Below are 14,058 nucleotides of genomic sequence, written 5' to 3'. Positions count from 1 at the left end.
TTGTGTTTCATTTCATATGTTACGTGTATAGTGATGATGTTATGAAGATGTTGTAGAGGTGTAAATGCATGGTATTTGAGATGACTGGTTTGTTTTCTGATCTATTCTAAAAGGTACATAAATCAGACTCTTCTCTGTATCTCTCTCATTTGGTGTTCTTGTACATATCTTCAATGGGCTTCTGGTAATACTTGAGAAACTTGTTCCTCTTCTTCTTGTAAGTGGGAGTTATAAGATCGCGTTCCATGTCAAATGGCACCGGCTCTAGATACACGCCTTTGATAAACTCAAATCCCTTCAACTGCAAAAGGAAAAAACATCATTTTTCTCAAAAAAAAATCCTATTATCTTCCTTCTTCAACAATCATGGTCAGAGACAAACCTTGTTCTCTTTCCCAGTCTTTGTCAGCTCTGCAAGAATGTAGTCTATAGCTCTTGTATCTCTGCATATGGCACTAACATCTCCATCAACCTTGTTCTCTTCAGCCCAACTCTCAAGGGAATCGAGGTTGGGGTTGACAACAGCAACGAGGAATGACTCGTAGCTGCTGCCATATATCCATATCTGTTGATAAACATGCATCAGAATAATCTGATCATACAAAAGAATTGTGATATAGGAGAGAGCTTACCGAGTCTATGGTGGATGCTAGGGAATAGATGCCTTCCAAGTTCTCGATTGACACGTACTCCCCCTGTGAGAGCTTGAAAATATTCTTCTTCCTGTCAATGATCTTCATGCTCCCATCTGGCTGCCATTCACCAACATCCCCTGTGGTAATGCTTTGCCTTATTAGTACTAAAACGCCGAGGTGTTTTTTCAAGAATCTTGAATGATTTTGGAACTAGCTAGCTAGTGAATCTGTCTACCTACCTGTGTGGAACCATCCATCAATCATGACCTCCTTGGTGAGATCTTCGCGCTTGTAGTAACCAGAGAACAAGCATTTCCCTCTTGTGCATATCTCTCCACGAGATGTTGAAGATAGTGCGTTATATTCCATATCAGGAATAGATTCTAGGCGTATGTCTACAACTGGGAGGGGAGGGCCAACTGTGGCCACCATACTTAGCTCATCTGGCCTTGCAACGAACGATCCTGCACAGGTTTCTGTCAAACCTGCATCACATTACCACTGTTTTGTCACAATTCTTAAACACACAATTTTGTGACTTTTATAGTAATCATAAAAATTTTATCCGCCCAATCTACCATATCCTTGTAAAACATGAGCACAGGTAACAACGCGTAGATATGTCTCCACGTTGGGAGAGAGAGGCGCTGCTCCAGATAGGATAAGGCGCAGTTTTCCTCCTAGGCCTTCTCGGACCTGTATATTAGGGTGTAGTAAGTTTGTAGAATTTGAAGGCGACAGAAAAGTTAATACTTTGCATTGTACAATTAAATTACCTTCTTGAATACAAGTTTGTCGATTTTTGGAGCTGCCACGGAATGCTTGTACCCTTTGCTCATGTTATGCAGCTTGCTGCATATTTTTTTTCAAATGCAGTGTTATATGTAAGAACTACTATTAAAGTTTTGTTCAAATTCTTTAAGTGGATAAATGGAGCGAGCACATTCGGTACTTACTAGGCATAGGCCGCGTTGAAGAGTGTTTGTCTGATTACACCAGCCGAAGAAATCTTCTCCATCAATCCTATACAGTTGGCCAAATCATTCTACATGAGCTTCTACTCTTTCAAGATTTTAGGACATGATTTGTTATACCTGTGTATATCTTGTCTAGAACGCGCGGAACAGCACATAGGACTGTCGGTTTGAGCTCTTTGATGTCGTCCAGAAGCTTCTTGATATCCTGATGAGACCACTCACTAACATCAGATAAGATAATTTCAAGAGATGCTGCAGTCTACTTTGATTTTTTTCTATTTTCTAAAACCTCACCTTATGCCAGAATCCAATCGAGGCGCCCTTTGAGATGAACAGTTCTTCAATAACGCGGTCAAATATATGCGCCAGTGGGAGATAGGAAAGGAACACATCTGCCTCGCTGAACTGTGAATGCAAGAGAATAGGTAAATAGAAGAAATTATTATGCTATCTTGTGTACCAAATTATATATTTCTATACATAAAAAAGTATAAAAATGTCACACTTCTTCATTTATGCTCTCTAAATGGTGATTCACTCCAGAAATAACTGACAGAATGCTCTCATTTGAGATCATCACTCCCTTTGGATCGCCTGTTGTCCCACTAGTGTACATTATTGTGCAGATATCGGTTTTTTTCTTCACCGGGATGTCGTATTTCTTGCTCTTTCCCTGAGAAAGCCGCATCGTATTACAATAAAACTCTTGTTTGGAAATCATGAAGAAGAAGTTTATTAGGCCTAGAGGAATTGTACCAGAAGCAAAAATTCACTCCAAGAATATATATTTGTGCCAAAATTTGCAGCAACCTCCCTTTCTTCTTGAGTTACCTCTCCAAAGCTTACAATAGCTATAGTATGTTGCGAGTTTCTGATTATGTATCATTCAAAAAACACACACACATACAAAATTCAAAAAAAAAAAACTTACTTTTCAAGTAATTTTCAGAGCTGGGAAATGTTTTCAAAAGCTGCAGCATTGATGATTAAGACCAGTCATTTATTTTCCACAAGTAAACAAGGAAAAAGTGTAAAAAAAACTGCATTACCTCAGAGATTTTGGTTTCTTCTACGAATGCAATTGAGATCTCAGCATGGCAGATGATGTATTCCACTGCACCAGCACCTGAAGTAAAACATAGAAGAGGCGGGAGAGCCCAAAATTAGTCAAAAACTCAATACCATAGTGTCGTAAAATATGCAACTACTTTTCTGTGTTGATTTTGGAAGAACAGTGAAGGAGATGGCGCGGAGCTTACCTAGAGTGTCGTATAATGGCACACAGTAGAGACCATGTGCATTGCATGCCTGCATGCTTACAACCCAACGCGTGCAATTTGCACCATAGATGCCACATTTGTCACCCTGCATATGTTTAGAAACTTCTGTCATAATTTAGCATAAATTTTTATCTTGAGCTCAACATTTGGTAGAATATATGTGAAAATTCTTACTTGAGTGACACCACAAGAACGGACAGATGCACCGACTGCTAGGACTAAATCGTACACTTCTTTATAAGTTAACCAAACGTATTGGCCCGCCTGCCAAAACATGCTTAAACAAACTGTGACAGTTGAAATACAAAACATTTTTTGAGAAAATGCCTCAAAAATCTCCTTATACTAATACCTTTCCATCTACCATTTCTCTTTCACCAAGCATTTGGTTATTGGGGTATTTCTCCACAGATTGGCTGCAAAATTTGCAAACATTATCAAGTAATTATTGCTATTTTCTCTATTTTGTATACTGATAAAGTCCTCACCAGAAACTATCCCAGCAGCTCTCGAGGCCTTGTGGCAACGGTCTGAATCCATCTTTGACAATCGCGTTTCTGTAAACCGGCCCGATTGATGGCTTCCCATCTTTAGCTTCTCTTGCCTTCTCAATCTCTACGATGAACTTCTTACTTTCTGCCATCTCTCTCTCCCTCTCTAGTTTTTTTGTATGCAAAAGTTGAGTATTAAAACTGCCTTCTTATAGGATGGATAAACTGAAACTTCAGTGGAGCCTTTTCAAGATTCTTGGTGACCAAAACATAAGTTTCTGTTTTTATTTTTTTTCAAAGCCAACCACCCAACAATAAATTGACAGTAGTTTGCTTCAAGAAGAAGGAAACAGATGTTTCGTCCATGCATACGAATAATTCATCTCGGCTTACATGAGATAATGTAGCTAAAAAATTAAAATTAAAATTAAAATTAAAAATACAGCAGATATATTTGTTAAGTTCCATAAATGTTAGGTAAATCTGATCAAGCCCTTTTTATCATCACCAATATTAATATTCTCTTGTTGGTTTACTTTTTCCTCATATTAGTATAATTCATAAGGCATAAGCACTGTTTATACATGTAAAAAGAAGAAAAGGAGAAGGCAAATATCTTTTATCCAAATGTTTATTCCCCATCTCAACAGGATCTATTACATCATCATATTACAACTTGTTTGATTTATTTATTTTTCCCAAACAACTAAAGATTTGTCTCCTCCACCAAATCATATCTCCATCTTCATAATCTAGGCCCTGCAATTATCATCCAAACAAATCACAGTCAAAAGTAAATTTGAACATGGTTAAAAAAAAGCAGAGAAAATTGTTGCTTACTTGGAGCAATCATAGTCTTTATCAACGGGTGGTAACTCAAGGTTTGATCCACATTTCTTAGGAAGAAGAGGGATAAGCTTGGGATCATACTTATAGGAAGAAAGCGCTTGCTTCACACAGCTACAAATAGCGGTTCGATCTTCTTTGGTTTTAGCGTAGCCACGTAAATCATTCACCCCTTGGCAGCACTCAGGGGAGGCTCCTTTTCCCTGCAGGTACTCGAGGCAAGGCGCTACGTCCTTCACAACCAGCACACATGAAGGAGCAGAGACGACGTATTTTGAGACGAACAAGAGGAGGGCAAGTATGTGAAGGAAGCGACTCATTTTGATGTGGAAACAGAGGAGTTTCCAGAGAGGCTTATATAGTTAGCTACATATGTTTTAGTTAGTTAGTTGAGTTTGTTTAGTGATACTATGTTTCTTGTGTGGCTTTCTTTATGTGGTATTTGCATGATCCTCCGATTGTCACCTTTTTTGCGTTGTGCCAGAATTCAAGAAAACATGGTTTCGTTTGATTTACTACTATCTGATTTGTAAATTTCACCCTTTTCAATCTCGACATAGTTGCATATCATCGAACTTTTAATCAATAAGTAATTGCTGCCGTATATCAAGTTAGCTTTCATTACAGCCTGAGCCAATCGGGATACAGCCCGGCCCAGCCCAGCCCAAAAACTGGCATGGCCGTTTTTTGGGTGTGCAAGTCACTTATCCCTAGCCTTTTGTGTGAATACATATAACCAAGGCTTGTTGTATGGCTACAAAAACTGGCGCCTAACTCGGCTAATGACAATTCTACCACATGAGGTTCGGCTAGAAGCAGCCACCCTTGAAAGAGTGCGTAATAGCTCACCGTTGAGCGTTCTTAACCCAAAGATAAACAGGGTTAAGCGATCTGTTGTGGGATGTAAAAATATATCGGTAGAGAAGCATTCTTTGAGAGAAGCTTATTAACCATAATAAGTACGGATATGATATACAGTAAGGTTATCATAAATTTCGAGTTAAACACTAGGATAACTTATCTGGTTCCTTTCAACTATTACAAATCAGATCAAATCACAGCTCGATTACTAAATCGAGCATGATGAATTCAAACAACGAAAACTATTAAAATTAGAGCAATCTTATCATGTCAACAGAGAAGAAGTAAGATTACACTGTGCTAGCAACTCAGAGACTGCATTTGCGGTACAAGTTGGAGTTGCTACGCTTATTTATATAACAGCTGCTTTAATCACATTGTGCACTGTACAACCATTCTGGTCTCTAACCTTACTATATCAGCAGATGATTTACTTTGACTGTAACCTGGTATCGGCTGGTCGTTTACTGTAGATCGACCCAGCGCTTGAGACGTCGGTATGGGTTGCTACGGAGGCAGTGAGCGGCTGGAAGTTTGTATTCCCAACAAACCAGTAGAGAGCCCATTTGAGATCACAAAGGGTGTATTTAAGAGCCTTGGTCCAATACTCCTGCTTGTTGAAGCTCTGTGTTATCGAGTAATTTTCCACTTTGTCATTCTCAATTCTGTGAATACATCATGTGAAAGTCAGAAACCAGAGTAGATTGGTAAAAGCTCTCGCACAACATCATTGTTCTCATTAAGCTTTAAAAGTAATTTTAGGCCCGACTAAGCAAGCACAATAAATTATGCCAGCTTAACGAGAATCAGCAGAGGAAACTAGAGACTGCAGCATTTCTGGCAGCATGGTATGTGTTTCTTGAGATTGGGGATGCTTCTGATTTTACGAATTCAGTAGCTAGTAGCTACTTGAAATGTTTGAATGAACAGTTAAATGATACCACCAATGAAATACATGTATATGCAAATCAACTTACTTGTAAGGAAGCTTGAAACATTTCTCTGGAGGTATGTTGTTTCCCTTATCCTTTGAGTTTGCGAATTCCGCAAACTCCTTTAGACACGTTAAGAATAATGTCATAGCTTTGTCATAACGAGTGCTCCAGAATACATTCACAGGGCCAAAGCTGGGAAATAATTAGCATTAGATGTGTCAATATGCAAGTGAGATCAAGCACTTGTGCTTAATGAAATATACAGCAAACCATGTGTCCACTGTCCTGTTAAAAAAAGAGCAGCAATTTTGTTTAAAAATGGCAGGCTACATCTATAAGGTTTAAGAAAGAATGAGAAATATACCTAGATATGCACAAATAAATGGAACTAAAGGCACGGTCTACAATTAGACATTAGATCCAGAGAAGGTTGCAGAATAAAGATGCAATTGGAATTATTGGATTCTGACAGCATGAATCATTATGAATTTATGATATACACAATAATCAACCTCACTACAAAGTTTTATCAATGTTTTACTACCCTTTTGGATGTGGCCAAAGAATAATGTCAAATTTGGTGAACAGATGTGGGCATCATTTCCAACTTACAGTTCATAAGTATTGTTGCTGCTGTCCATTATGCGAGGATAACTTCCCATTGGAACTATTTTAATGCGATATCTGAAAGCAAGAATTAAGGAATAAGGAATAACCATTAAGAAGGCAGAGATTTCAGTTCTATGAAAATAACTCAGATATGCTTGAGCAGAAAATAAAGGATAAACCAGGAAGGTAACATAAAAGTTTGAACTCAAAGTTTGTTGCTAGACACTTAATACTTTTACAAAGTAGAACATCAGAAAATAATATGCAGACATTTGATATTATAGAAGGATACAGAAACTTTGGTCTGAAGTATTGTGCCATCATATGAAGGAGAAGACAAGCTTGCCCCCAAGCAGCATTTATCTCATCCCACTCAACCTAACAATATTCCACAGGCCAGGTGAAAAAGGTGGACATTTAAAGAAAAAAATAACATTATTCATTTACAATATTAATATACCTGAACTTTAGGAAGTCTTCCCAGGCGAAAGTTGTTGATAGTTCCAAATTCTCCATCATACCAGATCGGGAAGGCGTCATTTAGCACATTGGTGCGCTTCAACTGCTCTAAGTGAGCTTGTGAGATCTCAATCTTTGCCAGAATTGCATCCCGCTCTTCCTAGCAACCATACATTTGAAGCTAAATAATTTTGCAGAACATATTTCTGAGAGAAAAAAAATATAGGACAGATAGGAGAAGGGATCTTTTCTTTTCAAGCATCTCTATCTTCTAATCTTAAGGAAGCATGGGAAGTATAATGCCCATACGGAGTGACTGCAAGGAAGAGCATGATCAGAAACTAAGACTCAAGAGGAGCTACTGAGACAAACCTGATGAGAGATCAACTGAAACTGGAAGTTATTGAACTCCTGCCAGTACCTGTAAAAGATAGAACACAATATGAATAATCCAAAGGAATTGCAAGAAATATGGCAACAAAGAAATGGAAAACGAAGAAGAATGAACGATAAAAAATATGCACATTTTTCTCAGACATCACCACAGAAACAACTCAAAGACACATGTCTCAGAATAATATAAGGAAGTTTATTGGCAATTTGGCATTACCGCTCTTCTAACTCTTTGAACCGGCTAGATTTCAACTCCAGCTCATTTAGTTCAGCAGTTACTTCAGCGCATTGTTTCTCTGTTTCTGCAATTGCTGCTTCGAGCTTTCGTTCTTCCTCTTCTATCTTATAAGTTAACCAAATATGACATAATCAGTCTTTGAATTCTAGTTAGATACTAAAAGGCACACTTGCCTTAAAAACTCAGTACATACAGCATAAAGTGATTAACTATTTCCCCTTTGACATTGATTACATAATTTCTGGAGATACTTAAGCATGATCTACCGTGGATTTCGATCATGAAGATTTAACATCAACAAATAAGTTGAACATTCTGCTAGATGAAAGACAAACTGGTAAGCATATAAAGCATTGAGCTCCATAAAATTCACATATACAAAACAAACACGACATACTGATTTCAATATGATCATAGAATTAGCACCTTCAGTTTCTCCTTAAGAAACTCTGGTTCGCTGAGCACAGTTTTGGCTTCTCCTTCCAATCTTTGAAGACATATTTCATATGATTTTATGTCCCTATTCACATCTTCAACCTCCTTATCAAGTTTATCAGACAAAACACGCATGCACTCCAGGCACATAGGCTGCTCAACCTGAACATAAGATGTACAAAACATAAAGGAGTTATGGAAATTGTTAATTACATGCCACACGCGGAACATGAAATGTTTGAAGTCAGAATAGTACAATGTGGAATCATACACAACGTGCCACAAACTTTTGCAATAAACATGAATATAATATATTATGTGCACCTGTGTTTGTGTAGTGGCAATATCAAATGCACGATTTAGGACTGTTATTGTGGAATGGAAGCCTGAATTGTGTGGTTGTGTAGGGGAGCTAGTGGGTCCACCCTCAGGTGATGACAAGTTGGTCCCACCTCCATCACCTCCAGGTTCCGATTTATACACTGAAGCAGCTGGCGGAGGTAACACAACAAATGACTCATCTATTGCCTTCCCAGACTGGCTAGCATCTGGGTTCATTGCTCCACCACGGGGGCGAGGAGGAACCCCTGGGGTCTGATTTCTTTGCTTTGGCAACACAACAAATGAGTGGTCCATACGTGTTGAACCAGAAACACTACCAGTTCCAAGGATTGAAGAACCTTGCATACCTGCACAACACACCAAAAATCTCAATGCAGAATACATATACTTATCAACTTGCACCTAAATAAAACTATATCTTTGGCAGTTCCGATAGAAGAGGGCTTCATCTACATAGTTGACAAAAATCGAACTAGGAGAGAAAAATAATGCTAAATTCACATATGAGCTAAAGCAACTACACATCATAGCTATGCCCTAGAAGCACAATAAAGCACATACTTTACAAACAATGCACTAAACTACAACCTTGTCAATCCATCCTGCTCAAACAAAATCTCGATCACTCGAAAAAGTAAATACAAAGAAAACAACCAGTTTAGCTAAAAATTAAGCATTTTTTCCACAATCCCGTTCTCCATCACTGTACAATCTAAATAGAATATTCCATCAACCACAATTTCGACAATCAACTCGAGTGAAAAAAACAAAAAGAACAAAAATTGAAACACGAGAATCATAAAATTGAAACCTGAGCCGGGGAATCTGTCGGCATAGGAATCCACGCCGACGATGCAGAGACTCTGGCGGCAGTACTGGCAGAGAAACCGCGGGAGATTCGGGTCGAGGATCCGACCCTTATCAGAAACGTTGCTCGCGCTCCCGTTTTTCTTCATATTAAATTGAATTTTCTGTATCCCTCGATCAGTTTGAAATTCTTCAATCAAAATTTGGATGATGAATATTTGCTTAGTTCGCAAAGCAAAAGAATAGTGACATATCGTGCATCCCATGGAAATATTTTCCCTAAAGTTTGGACAAATAAAAGAAAATAAAAAGATAAAGTTTTACGAGTATTTTAAATTTTTTATTCTTAATTAAGATTTGTGTATATTTAACCCATTTTTAACCCTAATTAAGATTTGTGTACATTTAATTCGTAATAGTAATGGGAATTAATTTATTTTAAATTTATACAAATGAATTAATTAAATGTATTGAAAAATAACATAAAGCTTTTTTATTATAATTGTATACTACAATGTTTTAAAAACCGGACCGGCAAGCGAACCGGCGACGTTACTGGTTCACGGTTCAATCGGTCCAACCGGTCGAACCACCGGTCTAACCGTTTTACTGTTGCAAATATATATAAAAATATATTAAATTTAGTAAATGATTTACAATTAATAATACATCACAAAACATTAAACCTTATAGATAATTAGTGATGTATAAATATAAATAATATTAAAATTTAGTAAATATATTCAGATATATATATTTAATATTAGTTAGACTAGATAAAAAATTTAATATTTCATGTATTAAAATAGATAATGTTTATATTAATTTAAGAAAATTTATTTCATAAAATAATATATAATTAAATACGAATTAAGTACTTATTAATTAGTTTAGATAAGATTATTCATTAATGTCAATAGCTAGGGTATATAAATTAAGTATGTAATATAAAAAATTTATTTATAGTAAATAATGAATCTTATATGGTACTAATAATAATAATATAGGTGGTAAGTAGATCATCATTAAAATATAAAGGATGATAATTATATATATTATAATTAACAATTATATTAAAGAATAATAAAATTAAAATGAATTATTAGTTTTTGTAGATAAAATTAATGGTTAATGTATAAAAATATTTAATGTTCAAATTGTTCAATGAACCCATGTGGTGGAGTGGTAGAGGTCTTCTTAATTAGAAGAGAACTCATGAGTTCAACCTCTACCAACAACAAATTTTTAAAAATTTTGAAAAAAAAATAGAAAACCGGTTTCCGGTTCACGGTCCAACCGGTTCGACCGGCCGGTTCCACCCGGTTCACAACGGTTCAATGCAGTGGTGGTTTAAAGGGGTGAATCGGACCGGACTACGTACCGGTTCGCGGTCCGACCGGTCGAACCGGCCGGTCCGGTCCGGTTCGGTTTTTAAAACATTGATTGTATATGACATAGTCGATTAGGATGGAAAACAACACGAAGCCTCAATTATAATTGTATAGTATGAAGAGAGATTTAAAAAAAAATGGATTAAATTCACATATTTTTTGAAATTGAAGATTAAATTTGTTGACTTTTTAAAATATGAGATCGAGACATGTCAAGTTTTTTTAATAAAGAATTTTCTTTTCAAAAAAAGAAATATTTTCCTTAACCAAATTATCCACATAAAATTTAAAACCAATTTTGAAACTCTTCTACCGATAGTGTTTAAATTCAATATAGTAGTATGTGATACTCCTTAATTCTGAAATTCTGTCGCAGCCACCATCCTCTCATTCGGCGCCGAGTAGGAGTGTTTTTGTTGGAAAACAATTTCCAAAAGGAAAATAACTACCATGGCAAATCTGCAACTCTCTCTCGTATTTCTAAGAGCATCCCCATCCATACTATTGCCAAAGATTATGGACGTGGGCTCAGACCCACTTTTATTAATTTTTTACTCCTTGCTCTTTCCCAAGAGCACAACACTCACATACTCTTCCGCAAGGACATGCTCAAGGGTACCACCTTTCAATTATTTAATTTAAATACTTCAATTACTAAAAACATTTCTAGAATATAAAAATACATTAAAATACTCGAACTACTATTACAAATTTTAAAAATATAAAAATTACATAATTAAATCCTAAAATATAAAAATTACATAATTAAAATCCTAAAAATAAAAAATACATAATTAAAATCCTACAAATTAAAAATCACCAAGTAAGCTCCGGCAAGCTGGCTAGCCACCTCATCCTCGCTGGCGTCGGATTGGGATATCGACCTCGACCGTTTGCTGGAGGAGGATGATACACCTCCCTTTTACTTCGGATGCACACGCACCTCCTGCCAAGCGCTGAGGTACTTGAATGGTTTGTAATGTTGGGATTGGTAGGTCGCCATGGTGGCACTGATGATGTCGAGCTCGCTCCTGCCGCTCCCCGCCGACTGCTCTTCGTGGAGGTAATACCCCTGGAACTTTTGGATTTCTTCGTTGGCTCTGAAGATGGCATTGCGCACCATACTCTTATTGCGCTCGATGGTTCCATCCGGTCGGTTTTCATTGTACCGACGAGAGACGCACCACCAAAACCTATCCCCGCTTTGGTTCGTGCCAACCTCCGGATCTTCAGAGATAATAAAATAGGCTTTGAATAACTGATCCATCTCCGTCGAAGTGTACGGGGTGCGGACGTGATGACTATCACCGCCACGACCCTGAACACGAACACCACGAGGAGTAGGAGTAGGAGTAGGAGGAGTTTGAGTGTCGCCGCTCCCTCCCGATCCGGGTTCGGGTGCCCACCCGTATCGCCCATCGGGGGCATCTTGGTCGTCCACCGGGTAAGGTCGGTAGCCACCCTGAATTTGAGAACCTTGGGTTTGAGAAGGGGTCGAGAATTGCATTTCCGGACTAGGGAATGGTTGTGAGCTGAACCATTCGTGGTTACAACCGCGGGAGTCGGAGGGGTGATCGCTGGAGCTGGACATTTTTTTGTAAGAGTGAAAGATTGAGAATTATGAGAGAAGTTAGATGAGAATTGTGTAGTATGGTGGGAAATTTTGTGTGTGGAAATTGAGGTATTTATAGATGAAAATGTGAATTTTGGGGAAAAAATTGAAAAATAAATTAAAAGTGGTGAGAAAACGGATATAATTTATTGGGAAGTGGGAAAATATTTTTTTATTTAACATCGATTTTTTAAAATTAAATTCGATTTTTTTAAAAAAATTTGAAAATGCCAACTGTTATGCCGTCTGCCAATCCCGTCGCGCCACGTCAGCATGCTCAGCGGCACGGACGTGCTTGACGCATCGAGCATCACCGTGCCAGCGGCAAGAGCGCAGCGGCGGACAACGCGTTGCCGTGCCAGTGGCACGGACGCCGTTCGTCCCGGAGATCACCGATGCGGATGTTCTTATACCGATCATTTCTTTAACAGAAATCTGATTGGTAAAAGAGTTTAAAAATTGGATTTATATTGTATGTGGCACCTCTGCAAGAGGAAAAGGCTTTAGGTATTAAAATACATGAACTTGTCAAAATGAAGTGATGCATAATGTCGCTCATCTTCTGCTAGTCTCCTCCTCCGGCTACGGTTACGACTTTGTCTCAGTTTTTCTCTCCGATTACGAAACTTAGATATGAAAGAGTTCAATCATTTACTACAACATAATATCTATATATTTGTAATTTTACAACTATTTTTTTTAAAATCACTTTTAACACGAATCTTTGTCATCAAAATTTAAATAAAAAGTTATAAATAAATAATGATACTTCCGTCCCACGTTACTTGAGGCGTTTCTTTTCGGCACAATATTTAAGAAAGTTGTGCTCAATGAGTAAAATAAAGTAAAATAAAGTAGAGAAGTGAATAAAGTAAGAGAGGTGAGAGAGAATAAAGTAAAAAGAAAGAATAAAATGGAATACGACTCAAGTAACATGAGACGGAGAGAGTATTATAATTAGTCCAGAATCAAGCTTCTATTTATAGAGAGATTTCAGAAAAAAAATGATTAAATTCGCTTATATTTCGAAATTTGGGATTAAACTCGCCGATCTTTCGGAATATGGGATCAAGGCATGCAAATTTTTCGAAATAAGAGATTTTTGAGTTTTTCTCTTTTTCTCTCCCTTTTTCTCCTAATAAAATTTATGAATTGGCCAAACTATCCTGTACTATTTTCACTCCAATTCTAATATTTTCACCCCTGATACGGTGATAACTCTCATTTGGTAAAAACGGAAACTACAGTTACCACATTTTGTCTATTACTAATTTTCTTTTGGTTTCGCCTAATTTGCTTAATCAGTTTAGTGTGATTATGTTAAGAGATGATTTCTCTTAACAAGTTTCTGGCGTCGCAGAGAAGATCGGCGGAGGAATAAATGGTAGTCGCGGGAGCATTGCCCGTCGATCAAACCAAGATTTAGGATTGCAAAAAAAAGTAAAATACGATAAAAGAAAAATAAGATAATTTGATATTTCTTGAATGAATGAAAGGAATAACATTGTCTTCCTATTTATAATGCTAAATACCCTAATTTAAGGTACAAGAAAATAATCCTATAAATATGAAAAGATATGGGAAATTAATAACTAACTAAATAATATAGATATGGGGATAATTATAGGGAATATGCTCGTATCAGATTACTTCTATTATTCTAGTGATGCTATTGCTGTTGATAATTGGGGACTTGGGGTTGAATTTACTTAAAATATCAATGCTTTATGTTACCTTAGGGACGGGG

General features: G+C 37.1%; 3 protein-coding genes across 3 annotated transcripts; all 3 read right to left on the bottom strand.

The window, feature by feature from the left end:
* Positions 1-53: 53 nt before the first annotated feature.
* LOC121775056 (long chain acyl-CoA synthetase 4-like) lies at positions 54-3,590 on the bottom strand. The gene is made up of 17 exons (XM_042172012.1): positions 3,381-3,590; positions 3,245-3,308; positions 3,067-3,156; positions 2,872-2,977; positions 2,662-2,738; positions 2,544-2,583; positions 2,369-2,463; positions 2,118-2,285; positions 1,907-2,017; positions 1,730-1,817; positions 1,592-1,658; positions 1,412-1,487; positions 1,214-1,331; positions 875-1,120; positions 633-772; positions 383-565; positions 54-301 (listed from the first exon to the last, which is right to left on the bottom strand). Exons 1-17 carry the CDS (start codon positions 3,533-3,535, stop codon positions 146-148), a joined length of 1,980 nt encoding a protein of 659 aa, XP_042027946.1. The 5' UTR covers positions 3,536-3,590; the 3' UTR covers positions 54-145.
* Positions 3,591-3,996: 406 nt separating this feature from the next.
* Positions 3,997-4,575, bottom strand: LOC121774160 (non-specific lipid-transfer protein-like). Its single transcript, XM_042171072.1, has 2 exons — positions 4,224-4,575; positions 3,997-4,142 (listed from the first exon to the last, which is right to left on the bottom strand). Exons 1-2 carry the CDS (start codon positions 4,547-4,549, stop codon positions 4,136-4,138), a joined length of 333 nt encoding a protein of 110 aa, XP_042027006.1. The 5' UTR covers positions 4,550-4,575; the 3' UTR covers positions 3,997-4,135.
* Positions 4,576-5,212: 637 nt separating this feature from the next.
* On the bottom strand, positions 5,213-9,581 carry LOC121773574 (beclin-1-like protein). The gene is made up of 10 exons (XM_042170459.1): positions 9,313-9,581; positions 8,484-8,848; positions 8,151-8,321; positions 7,704-7,828; positions 7,466-7,514; positions 7,095-7,253; positions 6,927-7,012; positions 6,638-6,709; positions 6,068-6,217; positions 5,213-5,755 (listed from the first exon to the last, which is right to left on the bottom strand). The coding sequence occupies exons 1-10, from the start codon at positions 9,572-9,574 to the stop codon at positions 5,521-5,523; spliced, it is 1,674 nt and encodes a 557-aa protein (XP_042026393.1). The 5' UTR covers positions 9,575-9,581; the 3' UTR covers positions 5,213-5,520.
* Between the last annotated feature and the right edge of the window lie 4,477 nt (positions 9,582-14,058).

This window comes from Salvia splendens, chromosome 17, assembly GCF_004379255.2.
Source record: "Salvia splendens isolate huo1 chromosome 17, SspV2, whole genome shotgun sequence".
Lineage (NCBI taxonomy): Eukaryota > Viridiplantae > Streptophyta > Magnoliopsida > Lamiales > Lamiaceae > Salvia > Salvia splendens.
Note: the sequence above shows the minus strand (reverse complement) of the source record. Positions and strands in the feature narration are given on the sequence as shown.

Coding starts and splice junctions, on each gene's coding strand:
- LOC121775056 (XM_042172012.1), bottom strand. CDS start 3,535: ATGGCAGAAAGTAAGAAGTTCATCGTAGAGATTGAGAAGGCAAGAGAA. Junction 3,157..3,244: donor GAGAAATGGTAGATGGAAAG/GTATTAGTATAA, acceptor ATGTTTTGGCAG/GCGGGCCAATACGTTTGGTT. Junction 2,584..2,661: donor AAGAAACCAAAATCTCTGAG/GTAATGCAGTTT, acceptor TCAATGCTGCAG/CTTTTGAAAACATTTCCCAG.
- LOC121773574 (XM_042170459.1), bottom strand. CDS start 9,574: ATGGGATGCACGATATGTCACTATTCTTTTGCTTTGCGAACTAAGCAA. Junction 8,322..8,483: donor TTGCCACTACACAAACACAG/GTGCACATAATA, acceptor TCTTATGTTCAG/GTTGAGCAGCCTATGTGCCT. Junction 7,829..8,150: donor TTCTTAAGGAGAAACTGAAG/GTGCTAATTCTA, acceptor TTAACTTATAAG/ATAGAAGAGGAAGAACGAAA.
- LOC121774160 (XM_042171072.1), bottom strand. CDS start 4,549: ATGAGTCGCTTCCTTCACATACTTGCCCTCCTCTTGTTCGTCTCAAAA.